The sequence below is a fragment of the Papio anubis genome, chromosome 15, assembly GCF_008728515.1.
Source record: "Papio anubis isolate 15944 chromosome 15, Panubis1.0, whole genome shotgun sequence".
Classification (NCBI taxonomy): domain Eukaryota; kingdom Metazoa; phylum Chordata; class Mammalia; order Primates; family Cercopithecidae; genus Papio; species Papio anubis.
Window position 1 is genome coordinate 49,975,408 of NC_044990.1, and position 16,065 is coordinate 49,991,472.

Consider the following 16,065-nt stretch of genomic DNA (forward strand, 5'->3'; position numbering starts at 1 on the left):
GATGTAAGAGTCTACTATTTTATTTGAGGAAAATAAAAACTTCCCCAAAACTAAACTTAATTAACATCTATTAAGTGAGTTTACTAAACTCTGCCTGAACTACACAGTCAACCAATATATACATTTAGACAGATTGATTTGTTAACTTGTTCTCTCTAATACTTAGAACTTCTTAGAGGACCTATTCCTCACGCTTATTCTCTGAGGACACTCACTTGATTTTTATCAGGTTATGTGGATGCCTTTAAGCATCTAAAACTGTTAGAATCATCTCCTGCCTTTCTTAAAATGTGTTTACTTTCAGTAATCTTTACCTGTCATCATCAAACTTGAAGCTATGCGAATGGCCTGTCTCACAAAATAAGGGTGCCATGATAAAAATGGGCCTTTCTGCCCTTCCACAACAGCCAACTGAACTTCACTTTGATGTTGGCAATAAAAACTATCAGATTTTACTTTCTATAATCATTCTTAATTACAGCCATTGTTCCCTATTTGGCTGCTACTACTACCATTTACATCAACACATTCAAAATCCACAACTCCCTTTAATCCGCATGTAACCAAGTTTCTGAAAAGATTTGCAACAAGAGACGAAGTGAGATATCTCTATGACTTAGTAGGCGTTGGCACATGTTTCAAAACATAAAGCGACCTCATTTTCTTCTCTTTTTGTGTATTTTCTTCCTTTCTTCATATACCCCCCTCCTTTCCATTCCTAAATTTAATCTAAGAAAACACAGGAATGTTTCTGACTTCCCAATCATTGAGTCCCAAATTATTTTCCGTAGACTTCTCCCAGAGGAAACTCAACTTCTTCCTCCTGCTTATCGAAACTTTGACAACCAAGGATGTATTAAAAGGAGTTCCCCCAAGTATTCTAATTAACAAGTAGCAAACTATTTTTAAAAATATATGTATATTGCAAAATAAAATAAATTAAGTATCCTGATATAAATAAAGGTTTTTGGATGCAGGAATAAGTAAGCCATTCCTCATGCAAATATTAGCTACAGGTCATAACTTAGACACCCATTATGACTTGCTAAAATCTGCTCTTCTATCATATGCTTGCCTTATTTATTAATGTAAATCTTACCTAAATGAGAGATGTTAGTTACCAGTTTTGAAAGTAAAAATTACATAATTAATATTATGAGATGATTATAGTAATCACAACCAGATATTTTTAATGAGAATAATCACATCGTATAAATTAATACTTAGTACCCTGTAACATTTGCTTAAAGTAGCCATTGAGTACGATGATGAGTAGACTTAAATGGCTTTTTCCCTCAGCCAAACTCCTCTTCTAGATAACTTTAATGAGCGAGGCAATCAGAGTTCTTAATTCTCAATAATACCTATTACCAAACATCATCATAAATCAAACAATACAGTGATATCTTGCTTATTGAATAATCTGGTAACAATTTCCCTTTTACAGAAGAGTTTTCAAAGGTCTTTTTTTTTTTTTTTTTTTTTTAATCAGTTCCTTGGCTGAGATCAATGTGGCACTCACTGGCGTTCTGTCAGGTGGCGATCTTTGAGTAGTTGATCCGGGTCTTCTGTGAGACTTCGGGTTATTTTTCCTCTGGTATTGATACTACAGTAACTGCTCAAAGCATCTGGGACATATCTTTGTTTTTAGAGCCTTTAACATGAGAAAAATTCCTATTTGTGTATTACTCAACATTGTATGTAAGTAGTAACAGGGCCTTTTATATAAGATGTGCTCCAGAGGCTACCCTAAAATTTAAGTGTATTGTATTCAGAAAAATGGGATAATTGTAATGTCAAATAATGATCATGAAGCATAAAATATCTTTTACTTAGTTTAAAAATCAATAATCTATTCTTAATTTTTTGTTATTTCTTACTCCTTGGCCAATCAGACAATGCACTTAAAATATTTTGATTTAAGTACACATTTTAAAATAATATAAAGGAAAAAGATTATATATACATATATATATATATATATATAAACTCATACAATTCACACACATACACACACAGATACACAGGGATAGAGGAGATAGAATTGTGTATATATGCACATATGAAGTTTATATAACAATAATGTTACCTTCAATTTAGTGTATTTTTGAATGTGTGGAAACTTCCAATTTTATTACTTCATTTAGTTTTTACAAAATAATCCACACTAGATTATGCCTTTATTAGGTATTTACTAGAATCAGGAAGATTGAATTACATGTCTAAGGTGACAGAGCTAGAAAGTGGCAGAATTTATCCCTTCTGGTCTTCTGATTCTCCTCACATAAATGCTCATAACACCACACACACATACACACAACTACCCATGTAAGAACACAGACAATTTGAACTATAACATTTAATGTCCTATGTTTTTCTCTATCTTAATAGATATATAGAGAATTTAAAGCAACCCTAGCCTGCCTAAGTAAGTAGTGTGCCCCTGGGGCCACTTGCTACTCTTTAAATAATCTATTTACTATCACTTAGCTTTTTAGAGTTCAAATGTACTTATGGAATAAGAAAAATGGATTAAGAGATGGTGGCTTAAGATGAACATGCCAAAATAATTGTATAAAAAAAGAATTACCTTAATAACTGATGTCTCCACTCTGGATGGGGGACTCTGAACTTGTGCTGCTGCCGCCATATTTGCAATGGTGCTGAGGTGGTTCATCTGGCTCATTGCCATGGTGACAGACGCTGGAGGTAGGCTGACAGGAATTAGGGGGTGGGGCATCATCATAAAAGGAAGTTCCAGTCCTATAAAAAATGCACATATATCATCATTGCTCTGGAGGGCATAAATCATTAAAAATTGAAACATTCAAAAGTTTTCTAATAATGATAGTCAAAGAAAAAATATTTTTCCTCTTCGTATGCAAAAATTTCACTCACTACTCAGGGAAACTAGGCTTATAGCTATTTGGTTTGGTCACATGGTTTTTCATTTCCTAACTTTTCCTGTGTTTAATACAAATGGTCAATTCTTTGCTATATTATTCCTGTAATCAGTCTGAATCTTGCTTAAAATACTAGGGTGTTCTTTAACTTATCCCAATTAGTTATGTAAATATAGTATATCTCTGTATTATGTCTTATTTTGCCAACTGATAATTACAATTTTTAAAACTACGATTTTTTAATGCTAAAAAATGCCATCGTACCATTTGGCAGAAGGTGGCTCTGCTGAAGATGGTTGAGAGGATGACTAAGTGGAAGGCTACGTGCTCCAGGCAAGCGGGGCTGGGTTACAGAGGCCTGAGGTCCCTGGGATGGGGAAGAGGGCAGTGTTTCCTTATCCCAGGAACCATCACTGCTGCCTGTGGGGAATGAATATAAATTACTTGGATATAATATTATTCCAAATCTTAAAACGACTAATTTAAAATGACGTTTTAAAAAATATATCACATTTGGAGTTGGAAAACTGATTTCTAGGGAAATAAGCTGAGGTAAGTAAATTTCCCCTAAGCTGCACATTCTTTTTGATTTTCTGTTTCTTATATAGGATCTCAAAATTTTAAACAATAATATTTCTGCAACATTTAACCTAGTGGTGGAGTCTAATACTGTGTTGGCTATCCAGCTTAATATTAAATTGTCTCTATTATATTAACTAGATAATTAATTACTCCTTGGAATTGAAACACACTAATATTTATAGAATGCAAAGTTATCCTTGTAGTAAATGACATCCTAGGCATCAAATAAAGTGCCTAACTTCATTACACAGCAAATCCTAAAAATGGAGCCATTAAATGTCCAGCTTGGTTAGACATTGTACAGAGAACACAAAAGATCACTTTATAGAATATAATGCCAAAGCAACAATTAAATATGCATGCATGTTTGTATGAATAAATACATCACTTGTTTTCAATAAAGAGAAACATACATTTATGTCTCCATGTCAATGTCACTTAACTGAGGACCTGCATTTCAATATTGGTGGCAATTCCTTGGATTTTAAAAGTTCACGAAATACCTTATTAGAATACTCCTTGGAAGGTGTTTATAAATCATTTCAATTTCAATGTGCTCTCAAATTAAATTAATTCAATATTAATTTATTCCTTAACTGAATCTGTTGAAAATACAAACTATCCACTTAGAGGAAATTTCTGTAATATCTCTATTAGCTCATGACTTTTTTATTTCTTAAAAAAAGAAACCATATTTTCATATAATATGCATAGAAACAGCAGAGTTGGTAAAACTCCAATTTAATGCTTTAACTCTGCTAAAAGCCTCATTGTAAAATCTCTACGACATAGTTCTTAATGAAGAATACTTAGTTACTGCCATGATTTTTTTCCATTTACTTCATGAAGACAGTTAAGGTTCAATATAAATTCAAACTCATTAGCTCAATACTGTCTGGATCTTAGAGTAAATTGTTCAGAAGTGGGTAATGAAAACTCAATTCAAATTCTTCAGCAATCAAACAAAGCAATTTTATTAAACAATGAAAAGAATCAATTAAAATGGATATCTTTATTATCTTTATTATTTTACAAGAAACCATGACAGCTTTTGGTTTAAAAAAAGTTTATAGCTTCATGCAGAAACGACTCACATAAATGAAATTTCTCCAGCTTGCTCCTACACTGTGATATAAAAGTTCTTTTCATATTCACAAATTTATACACCTTATTTCTGTTCTCATAACTTTTTTGACACTTATTCTAAGGTACTAGTCAAACATGCAAGAACTATAAATAGATGAATTTTTCAAATGTATGCTATCAAGAGATTATTATTATAAAACATTGTAAACATCTTCTCTTTACATTGCCTTTATTAAAGTACATGCAATTTTTTATTGCAGGCTTAATTCCCAAAATCTGTGGGATTTGATTTGGTCAAATGTTATGATTCAGCATTGATTTTACCTTGTATGTTATCAGTTAAAACTGACTATCGGGATATAGAAATCATGCTTTGGAATAAATATTATTTTAATATAAAAATTGTGCTGGAAAGTAAGAAATAATAAGTAATTTTCTCTATATTTTATACTTCATTTAAATTTTCAACAAATGTAACCATTACATATTCATAGTAGATTGCATATTTGAGGATAATTAACTAAAATATGGAGTGGAAAAATAGACATTCATTATTTTGGATTCAGTTTGAGCTCCATTTACACCTATAATCTACTTTTGTTTTTCTGTTCACTTAAACTAATGTCCTCTTTTATTGAAGTCCTTATTGCCAGGATAAATAAATAAATGGGAAATAGTTATTTCTGCAAATATATTTAAATTTCACTTATATCAGTAGAGATGCACAATAACTCTATTTTTCACATTATTAAGGTGTAAAATATTATCTTAAAATTCTGATTAAATCACTCTGGAAACAAACTACAGACAAAACACTATTCATTTTCACATCTGTTTTTGCATCACAGATATCAGTCCCTTGTGCACAGGTAAATATCAAGCATTCATATGTGAATTTTCTCTAGTAAGTTTCTAATGCTATATTAGATTTTTGCGATACATAGAATGCTTCTAGCCATCTCCGCCAATCATCATTTGTTAAATACTCATGATGTTAGCTCATTTGGGTAATAAATAGAGCAAACAATTAAGAAACTAAGTCTGATGAAAAATATACAATATATAACCAAGTCAGCTGTAAGTGATTTTTGCATTATTTATAACATCCTTTTCCTCTATTAGCATGAATAAATAAGAATTGAAAATAGGCCACTTCAGAACAAGACATGCCCATAGTTATTAAGTGCATATTTCACAATTTTGTTTTAAGCCAACATATAGCACGATATAAACCAGCATATATGTACTATGCTTACACACACAATATATATATACACACATAAATACTTTAAAGTTCATATTTACTATGAAGACCGCAAGAAACAGCAGCAGATTCGATATATAAGAAACTTCTAATACTTGGCAGGGGAAGACAGAAACAGAAAAATTGACTTACTGGTATTAAAAATATACTAATACCTACATATTTAAATATATGTAATTTATATATAAAGAGTGACTGTGTGTGTTTAGTTTTTCTTTTGTGTAAAAGATGGGACAAGCAAGGTTATGTCAAGATTTAGTGTAACTGAAATTCAAATCTGTAAGGACTAGGTGTGGGAGGTCCTCTCCCCGCTTAGTCCCTCCCCATTCCAACATTAAAACAAAGCTTCTGAAAAATAAGTTTGATGTAATGTCTTAGTCTTCATGGACTCAGACTATTTCCCTTGGCTCACCCTCACTTGATATTTTTACTGCATTTTATGATACATATTTTATGATGGACCAGGTTCGAAATGCAGAAATATATCCTTAAATTGTGATACCCTACTCTAAGGGTACCAGATTACTGAATAGTCAGAAACGATGAGTTACAAATATAAAATGGTTTTCGTTTTCCTCTAATTACTGCCTTCAAAAAAGCTTTGTCAAGATTCCCTATTCTACCCCTTAAGAGCCTTGAGCAGATTTTGAGTATAATAAATCTATTCTAGGCCGGGCGTGGTGGCTCATGCCTCCAATTCCAGCACTTTGTGAGGCCGAGGGGGACGGATCACAAGGTCAGGAGATCGAGACCATCCTGGCTAACACAGTGAAACTCCGTTTCTACTAAAAATACAAAAAATTGGACGGACGTAGTGGCGGAAGCCTGTAGTCCCAGTTACTCGGGGGGGCTGAGGCAGCAGAAGGGCGTGAACCCGGGAGGCGGAGCTTGCAGTGAGCTGAGATCGCGCCACTGCACTCCAGCCTGGGCGATAGAGCGAGACTCCGTCTCAAAAATAAATAAATAAACACATAAATAAATAAATAAATAAATAAATAAATAAATAAATCCATTCTAGTTAACTGTCATCGCTGCTTCCCCATCCCCACTAGCATTAGCCATTTCTAGAGTCTCGGTATCTGGAAGACAGAGGCTTGCTCAGCTTTTCAACCATCCTGTCTTCCTCCTCTCTTTCTTCTGGGTAGTAGGATAAACGTCTCTGCTTAAATGGTTCCTGCTTAAATTTCCCCTGCACTGCAACTTCTGTGGCTACGCCTTTAGGCAACTGACATCTTCCAAGTGGTAGAGGCCTAAATCTAAATATTTCCATGGTGGTAATGTCTGATCCTTTAAGGTAATCCTTACTGGGGAAACTCCTAACTGCACAAGTCCCTCACAGTAGAATCTCCTCCAGCTTCATGATCCTCTAAGCTCCCTAAACTCCCTAAACTGCCTCTTGATACTAAGGTCCTCCTCCTGGTGTAGGTCCTCTTGTTCTGATGTCCACTTTCTCCAGCCTGCTCCCTTCTCCTCAATTCTTTGCCACCACCTCCAACCCCTGCTCCCAATCAGCAGTTCACACTTAAGCAGAAATCCAGCTACCAAATGAGGTGGAAGCATCTGCAATCCTTGAGTAATTATCTTGGAATTCTCCTCCCTTGACCTTCTCTGTGAGGAAGCATGCTCAAACAGGAATTATTAAACCACAGCCATACCTACAAGTTGCTGTCCTTTCAAAAGAATGACCTCTTCAAATCCCATCTTATAAATGAATGTTCATAAATGAGCGTGGCCTATTCTTATAAAGGAAGAAGGTGGTTGTCCATGAAGTCTGGAGTGATAGTTAAGACAGCAATACTGATTCAGTTGCTATTAATAAGTACCAATTGTTTTTTACTTTTTTGAAATCAGGAGTACCTGACACCTTTTTTTTGTTGGCGACCACAGGAAAAATTTTATTTAATATCCTGTTACATAAACATATGCAAGAAAATGGACTACAAATATGGCTATATTATAAATCAAATTTTAGTAACTGGTTCTTGTAAATAAACTGAAATGAAGGGAAAGAATAAAGAGAAATAACGGGAAGCACAATTTTTAGGTAGGAAAGGGAATGAAAAATGTTTTGGAGAAAGATATTGTTAGTTTCTCTTTACTAAAAACACAGTAACAATTTTGAGCGTGTGTATGCGTAGCACCAATTATAGTCTTAGTCCAAATAATTACGTATATTCATGAATTTGTTCATTTCATTCCTAAATATATCCAATGAGAAACAGGTTCCCAAAGAGAAATCCACAGTATTTCTATGCATTTTAGATAGAAAACACATGAAGTAATCAAACACAAAACTAAAGTGATCTGTAAAATGTAAATGCCTTTTAAATTACCATGCATTAAAATAGTAAAAGTATATTTAACTACTGTATTACTATCACTTATACCTAGGTGACATGTAACTATTTGTTAAGATTTTCCCACAGGCTGACCCTGATAAAGGAGGCAAATCTCAAAGGGACTAACGGTCACACCACTGCTTATTGAGTGACACTGATATATTGTGACGGGAACCTGACATTGTCAAGATTCGCTTACAATGAAAATGACGGCAAGAGCAGGCATTTACTCCATACCATTGGAGACCACTTAGAAAGATGTCAACTCCATCTTAACAATGAAAACAAAACTTCTAAATAAAAGTAAATACTAGTCACAGGTGCTACAGATGTTCAGCTGTTAGTTCAGAGGTAGGTGAGAGAATAAACAAGTTATTATCTTTCAGTGGATTAAGTTCACTCTATTAACAAAATGATATAAAATGTCAGCAGTAATGCTAGTATTTTGCATGAGTTGCGGAAACAGTCCTTTCATGAAAGTTATTGTAATATAGTCTTTAAATATTCTTTTGGATAACTATCTAATCCCAGTTGATCTACTCTAGGATATAAAAACACTGAAATCTCCTGATGCTTTGGTTTGACTTCATCACGCTAAAATGAGAAAAGAATAAATCTTCTAGGGGTATAATTAATTAGGGAAACAGTTTAAAATGTTCCTGTTTTAAGTGTAGTGGTTTAGCAAAGAAAATGCCACAAGTGCCTCCTAACTGGTATTGCAAAATAATGTCCGCAGAGTAGGTCAGCACATGTATCATGTTTGATTTGGAGGTTCTGGGAAAAAAAAAAAAAAAAAAAAAAAAGAACTGGCTGGCTTTCATGTAACCAATTCTGCTTGGCTTAATATTCTTACATCAAATTATTTTTTTCTTGAGAGAAAAATAATGTTGTTATAAATTCTAACTGCCCCATTACCTATAAATATATCATTTAGGAAAATATGTCACTTTCCCATAAATAATTAGATATTTTTTCTTTAGTTATCTATCACTCACTAAATCTTACCCTGTGTTACTTGGATGTCAGATATAGTTAATTAGGAATGTGAAACTCTAGACATACAAGGGGACTTTTGTCTTCCCTATGATGTTTTTTTTTTTTTTTTTTTTTTTTTTGGAAAGCAGAGCTGTTTCGATATGTTTCATTTTACATGCATTGTTTATAACATAATACTGATGCTATTAGTGTTCTTGGACTCATCAAAACTTTGTTAATTCTAAATTTCTTCACCTTCTTAAGATATTGCTATTGCCCTATATACTCCACAATGGTGCTGAAAGTAACAATAAGTGAAGTTGTACAAAGTACACACAAATTAATCGAAACTAGAACTGCTTATTTTTAAGTTTTGGCTGAATAATGTTTCCTATGGCCAATGATTGTTGAACTAAAGAAAATGGGAAACAAACCATAAAATAAAATCTGATATCCAAGTGACTAACGTAAGATGAAACGATACTTAACGAACAGGCAGACATTACTAAAAACAATGGCTTTTTTTATCCTGACAAACTTTGGATAATTATGAAACACAAAAATAGCGTTAGGAAACTTAAAATAGACAATGGTTTCAATTTTAAATAGCTTTCATTTTGGAACTCATAAAATTTATTAAAATAATTTCAATGTATAAGTAACAATTTTTCATGTATTTTTCCTTATGTCATAGTAAATTTCAGAAAGTTTTGATGCAACTCAAACTAAAAGAAATAGGGTCAGAATTATAAAGATAATAGGTAAAATATTATATGTGCAGAAGAGAGAGAGAATTATATCAGAAAACACTGTTTTTTTGATGCTGTCGTTGTCTTTGGACTCATTAGCCCCATGCTCTAAGTGTTAACCAAGGAAAATAGATCCACATCCCAAAATAAAACAAACGAACGCAGACTCAGACTGGGTAAATAGTTATATAGATTTTTGTATAAGAAAAAATTAGTAGCCAGATTGATTTGTATTGACTACATATTTGGGTGTCTTGTAAATACAGACTATAAGCTGATTTTAAGCAAGAGCCAAATGTTTCTAGTCATTGGAAATGAGACTGAAAAAAATTGATTAATTTCTACAACTTAAGTATAATTTGATTACAGATAAAGGACAATGTAGAAATGACCACACAAGGTATGTACACACTTTGCTATCTAAAACTTATTCATACAGTTCTTCAAAATAAAGCAGTTTGGTATAAAGTATCTATGTTAATTTTGTTTTACATCTTTTAGCCTTTCTTATTGCCAATGTTAATGAATTTCTACTTTTTCTAACTTTACTTCATCAAATTATTCTTCTATTAGGCAAACCAATGAAATAGAAATTCTTTTTCTAAGGATATTGTAATTTCCCTATAGATTTATAATCACATTCAATAAAATGGTGAGTTATATTTTATATATTGTTAGTGGAGTAATCAATGTCAAGGTATATATTATTAATATTTTTATGCTCATATACAAATGTTGCCCATGGCAAGTTAAAATAAGTTTTAATTTTCATGATTTTATACAATACCATCAGTTTCCAATTATTTGTGTTGAAATTTAAAGCTTTTCTTCCCACTTGAGGAAAATTGCTATTGAATTTTCCAAAAAGTATAAAACCTTCATAAGTGAGATGGTATGCTTTGGCAATTGTTTTGATATTTCTCATATGTATGGATTTAAATATTAATTTGTCTCCTTCCTAAACCTGGTTAGCCTCAAAGAAGGACATCACCAGTGAGTTTTATAAGCCAGGAACCCAGGAATCCACTTTATCTTCTCATCTCTTCCAGTGCACCATCAGCGCCCAACTCCTTTTTCATGTCCTACTGATTTCATCTCTATTATTTATCTCTATTTTGTCTGTTTTTACCTCAAGTACTGTAATCAAACTTAGGACCACCACTTTTAATTACAAATCTTACATTGTCACTCCCCTGCTTAGAGGTCTTCATTTTCTTCCAATTGTTTTTAAGAAAAATATTTTAAAATTTTGTCTTAATGTAAGTTCCACATGGTCAAGCCTGTGTCTTTTTTTTTTTTTTTTCTTCTCATCATTGTATCTGTAGAAATAAATAAGGTAAGACTAACTCTCAATCAGTTCTTTAGCTGAGAGCTTCAGATCCAGACCAATTCTCACATTTACATCTGGTAAACATCATTGTGGCAATAAAAGTATTCAGATAGAGCCGTTGTTAAGGAGCAGCTTATGATATGCAGGAGAGGCACATGCACATAAAATAACATGTATTTGCCTAATTATTACTTTTTTTTTTTAAATACCGAATCTCACTCTGTCGCTCAGGCTGGAGAGCAGTGGTGTAATCTTGGCCACTCCGCCTACCGAGTTCAAGGGATTGTTCTGCCCCAGCCTCTGGAGTAGCTGAGGCTACAGCACACGCCACCATGTCCAGCTAATTTTTGTATTTTAGTAGAGACGAGGTTTCCAATGCCAGGCTGATCTCAAAGTCCTGACTTCGTGATCTGCCCTCCTCGCCCTCCCAAAGTGCTGGGATTACGGGCATGAGTCACTGCGCCCGGCCCTAATTATTATTCTTAACTGTAATTAAAGATAGAGAAGATAAAGAATTGGTAATATGTTTAACATTTTGTAAATAAGCTTGATGGAACTTAGTAACCACTTAGATACGAATGGAGATGAAGTGAGTAAAATATGAAAGATGAATTCAGCATCTAGATTAACAATTGTTGTATAGTGGCACAATTAAGGAGGCGATGATGATGCTAGTATCTAGTATATATCATGTACTTCGGAAGTGTTGGCATTTTGTTAACTTTTATGTGCATTATCCTAATTCTGAATTCACAATCCAAGCTTTTTATCACCCTTATAAAGAAGATCAGATTTTACAATGAATCAAATTCAGTTCAATATTGGACTGGTTGAATATGAGATGTTTCGGTAATAGTCATGCAGAGATTGACAACAGGTAATTATAAATATGGGACTGAAATTTGGAAGAAAAGGAGATGCCTAATGAGGAAGATTTGGAAGTCATTAATTTCTACATAGTAGATTAAGCCATGATGCTTTAAGTGGGTATGGAAAGAATAAAGGTATTGCTACCAAAAATGTATTTCTACTACAAACCATAGAATAAGTCTCAAATAAACCACATTGCATAATGTTTTAATCCTGAAGAGCTGAGCAAGAATAAACAAATACTGGTATATGACTCCTATAGTTTAATACAAATTACACAGATTATAATAAATTCTTAGCATAAATGGTTGTATTAATGCATTTTTATAATATTCAAGTCTCTCCACTTACTTCTAAGCTAAAATATTCTTTTAAATAAGATAATCAACATGAATACATGAATGCCTGACATATCTTAGGCTCTCAATTAATAATGAATGAATGCACATTATGATTGAATTTAAAGATTTAACAATCCTAACTACTATTTAAGGTAGACAGCCTAAAGAAAGATAAAACCAAAAAGACACAACTAAGAATAATTTCAAAATGTACCATTAGTCCAACTTGTAATATGATAATCAAGATATCCAGTAATTACAAAGTTCATCTTAAAAACATTATGGAGGTGGCTGCCTTTAAATTGAGGTACTGCATATAACAGAAAAGAATTCAACACATTTGAAGGACCACTGAAATAATATTATATTATAGTGTAGATTACATGCAGATGGCAGACTTGTTGAAAGCTACTGTTTATATGAAACCAAATCATTCTGACCATAGCTTCTATTATACATAGTGAAGACATTCTATTCAAAGCACTTTTCATCAGTTTTTCTTTTTTTTTTTTTTTTTTTTTTTGAGACGGAGTCTCGCTCTGTCGCCCAGGCTGGAGTGCAGTGGCGCGATCTCGGCTCACTGCAAGCTCCGCCTCCCGGGCTTACGCCATTCTCCTGCCTCAGCCTCCCGAGTAGCTGGGACCACAGGCGCCCGCCACCTCGCCCGGCTAGTTTTTTGTATTTTTTTTTTAGTAGAGACGGGGTTTCACCGTGTTCGCCAGGATGGTCTCGATCTCCTGACCTCGTGATCCGCCCGTCTCGGCCTCCCAAAGTGCTGGGATTACAGGCTTGAGCCACCGCGCCCGGCCCTCATCAGTTTTTCATGGGCATTCAGTGGAGGAGGTTTTCAAGGTCAAAAGGACCAATAAAATTTTGGCTGCTGGCAATGGGAAGAATAATTCAGATCAGCAGCAATATGGATAATTTTATTTTTACCTTTATACTCCAATTTGAGGAAAATATAAGCACCTATTTTTATCCCAAGAATAAATGGTTATAAAACTCTTCTGTAGATTGCCGTGACAATGAGAGTTAGAACAAGAAAGAGGGTTTAAAACTATGTTTCTAAATAGGGATTTATTTTCTCAAAATATCAATCTTCATAGGTAAATATAAAGTAAAATTTAAACATTTTTATTCTTTTCATTTTAAAAGTTATCTAACTTAATTATTGTAACCATAATGTGACCAATGAAGAATATAAGGGGTATGAACCTATGTAAAGTTACACAATGTCAGACTCAAGTGCTAAACACCGGTTTAAACTTAGAAAGATAACAACTCAGGATGGCATTTAGCTAAATCAATCACATTCATTTTTGTTTCTTTTTCCCAATAATTTTTCCCAATATCAATATTAAGAAGGTACATCCCTTGTAAAAAACAAATAATGAATAATGAAATATGGTGTATTTTCTAAAACGGTCAAAGAAATAGAATTTTTTAAAATCCTCAACTTAAAAAAAACGTGTATTCAAATTATCATTATATAGAAATAATAGTAATAAAGCTACTGAATTTTAAATGCTTTCAGCGTTAGAGAAATCCACCTATTAAAAATAATTATCTCCATAGTCAGGCACAGTGGTTCACATCTGCAATCCCAGCACTTTGGGAGGCTGAGGTGGACAGATCACCTGAACTCAGGAGTTCAAGCCCAGCCCGGGCAACAGGGCGAAACCCTATCTCTACGAAAAATACAAAAATCAGCCAGACATGGTGGCGCACATCTGTAGTCCCACCTACTCAGGAGGCTGACGCAGGAGGGTTGCTTGAGCCTGGGAGGCAGAGGTTGCAGGGCTGCAGTGAGCCATGACCATCCCACTGCATTCCAGCCTGGGTGACTGAGCAAGACCCTGTCTCAAATAATTATAAGAATCATCATCATCTTGGGGGTCCGTAATTAACAATAAATCGTTATCTGATTCTAAAAGATATTCTCCATTGTAAAATACTTACTATAATCTGTTATTTACCTTGTAATCCCAAACTGTCTTAAATAATTTTAATATTTCCTCCAGTGTTAAAGTATTGCACCTTTCCTACTTTTTGCCTGTTCTACCACACACATTCTCTCCCATCAATACATCAGAGAATATTAAGATTATCATATACTGATGCTCTCATTTAGATAAGCCTGGCCTAAGACGAGGTCGCCTGGGTAAGTGCACTTTGTTAAACTTGCAACAAATGTTGCTCTTAATTAAAATAATTTATATGGAACAACTACTTAAGACTTCAGCTACTAGATTAAAACAAAATTTTTCAAAACAAGTTAAATACCTAAGAACTTCCTTTGGTTAAAATGATCTGTGTAAAAACTGTTTTCTTCTTTGATTTTGAAATTTCGCTCTGCGAGCTTCCTACGAAGAGTTGCTTTTCAGAAAGAAATATCTGGACTTTATGCTTTAGTGTAAGTATCCTTAAATCATTTCACAAGAAACATAATTGTGTTATGGACATACCAATAAACAATAATGCAAAGATGGCTTATCTTTTAATACTTGTGTGTGCAAATTACTATGATGGGTGTTTTAAATATATTTATCTATTTCAAGTCTAACTCACAAAAGTATTAAGACTTTAAGAATAGAACATGGCTTAACTTTTGAACTGTGTCAAATCTCTACTGAACTGTAAAAACATTTTTTGAAAATTGTTTAATTATGTGCATTTATTCTGGTTAATATTAATATAATTTTAAATTTTAGATGATAAATAAGAAGGCTTTGAAAAACAATTTGTGTTCTTATTTATTTCAAAATTAAGTTACCACTGCATATTGGAAATCTAAGGGAGGCAAGCCAACAGAAACGATCAGACTAAGATTATTATGCAGTCATATGAACTAGCAAACAAAGAAATAGAGCAGAAAACATAATTTTTAAAAAATATATCCAGAATGTTATAGTGTACAGGCCAAGGAGCAATAAATTGCATGTACACTTTGTAATACAACCTACAATTTATTTTTCTGTGTATATTTGAATCATAGAATTTTAGAGAACAAAATAAACATTGAAATCATTTGTTCATTCATTTTTTTAGCATATATTGAACATCTGTTTTGTGCCAGGTACTGTGGTAAGCACTGGGGAGATAGCAATGGACAAAGCAGATAAAACTTTATATCCTCATGGAGCTTATATTCAAACTACAAGGAGGTTGAAAAAATAATAAGCAAATAAATAAAGTAATATGATATACCAACTATGGAAGGATGAAAAAGAATTTTCTCATGTGCATGTGTCTGTCTGAGCACATGTAAGCGTGTGTGTTGGAAAAAAATATATTTTAAAATGATGCAATAAGGTGAGACTTTGCTGAGGATGGCACCATAAAGTCTAATACCCTCATTTTACAGCAAAGGAAGCTGAGGTTCAGAGTGATTAAATTAAGTCCTTAAGGTCGCACAGCCTTTTGGAAAAAGAGCTGAATTTAGAAGATGTTTGCATGACTTCTGGCCCTATACCCTCTTCATGGCATAACAGAGCACACCCAGTTCAGAGAATTGCCTGGGCCATGCAGTGAGGCGAAGACATACATAAATGGTGCGTCTGGATGACAACCGGGTAGCTCAATTGACTCGAGGAGAGAACACATATTAGGAAAGCCTGAGAAGTCAG

At 33.5% G+C, this 16,065-nt stretch overlaps 1 protein-coding gene across 2 annotated transcripts in view; it reads right to left on the reverse strand.

Annotated features, from left to right (window-relative positions):
* Positions 1-16,065, reverse strand: part of DACH1 (dachshund family transcription factor 1) — a 435,501-nt gene that overhangs the window by 134,103 nt on the left and 285,333 nt on the right. Inside the window, exons 4-5 of one of the 2 annotated variants that reach the window (XM_017951299.3) lie at positions 3,168-3,323; positions 2,591-2,763 (exon numbers count right to left, since the gene is read on the reverse strand). In XM_017951299.3, the coding sequence (XP_017806788.1) occupies positions 2,591-2,763; positions 3,168-3,323 (329 nt within the window). The remainder of the gene's footprint in view (positions 1-2,590; positions 2,764-3,167; positions 3,324-16,065) is intronic. The other variant, XM_017951301.3, reaches the window with a different exon arrangement.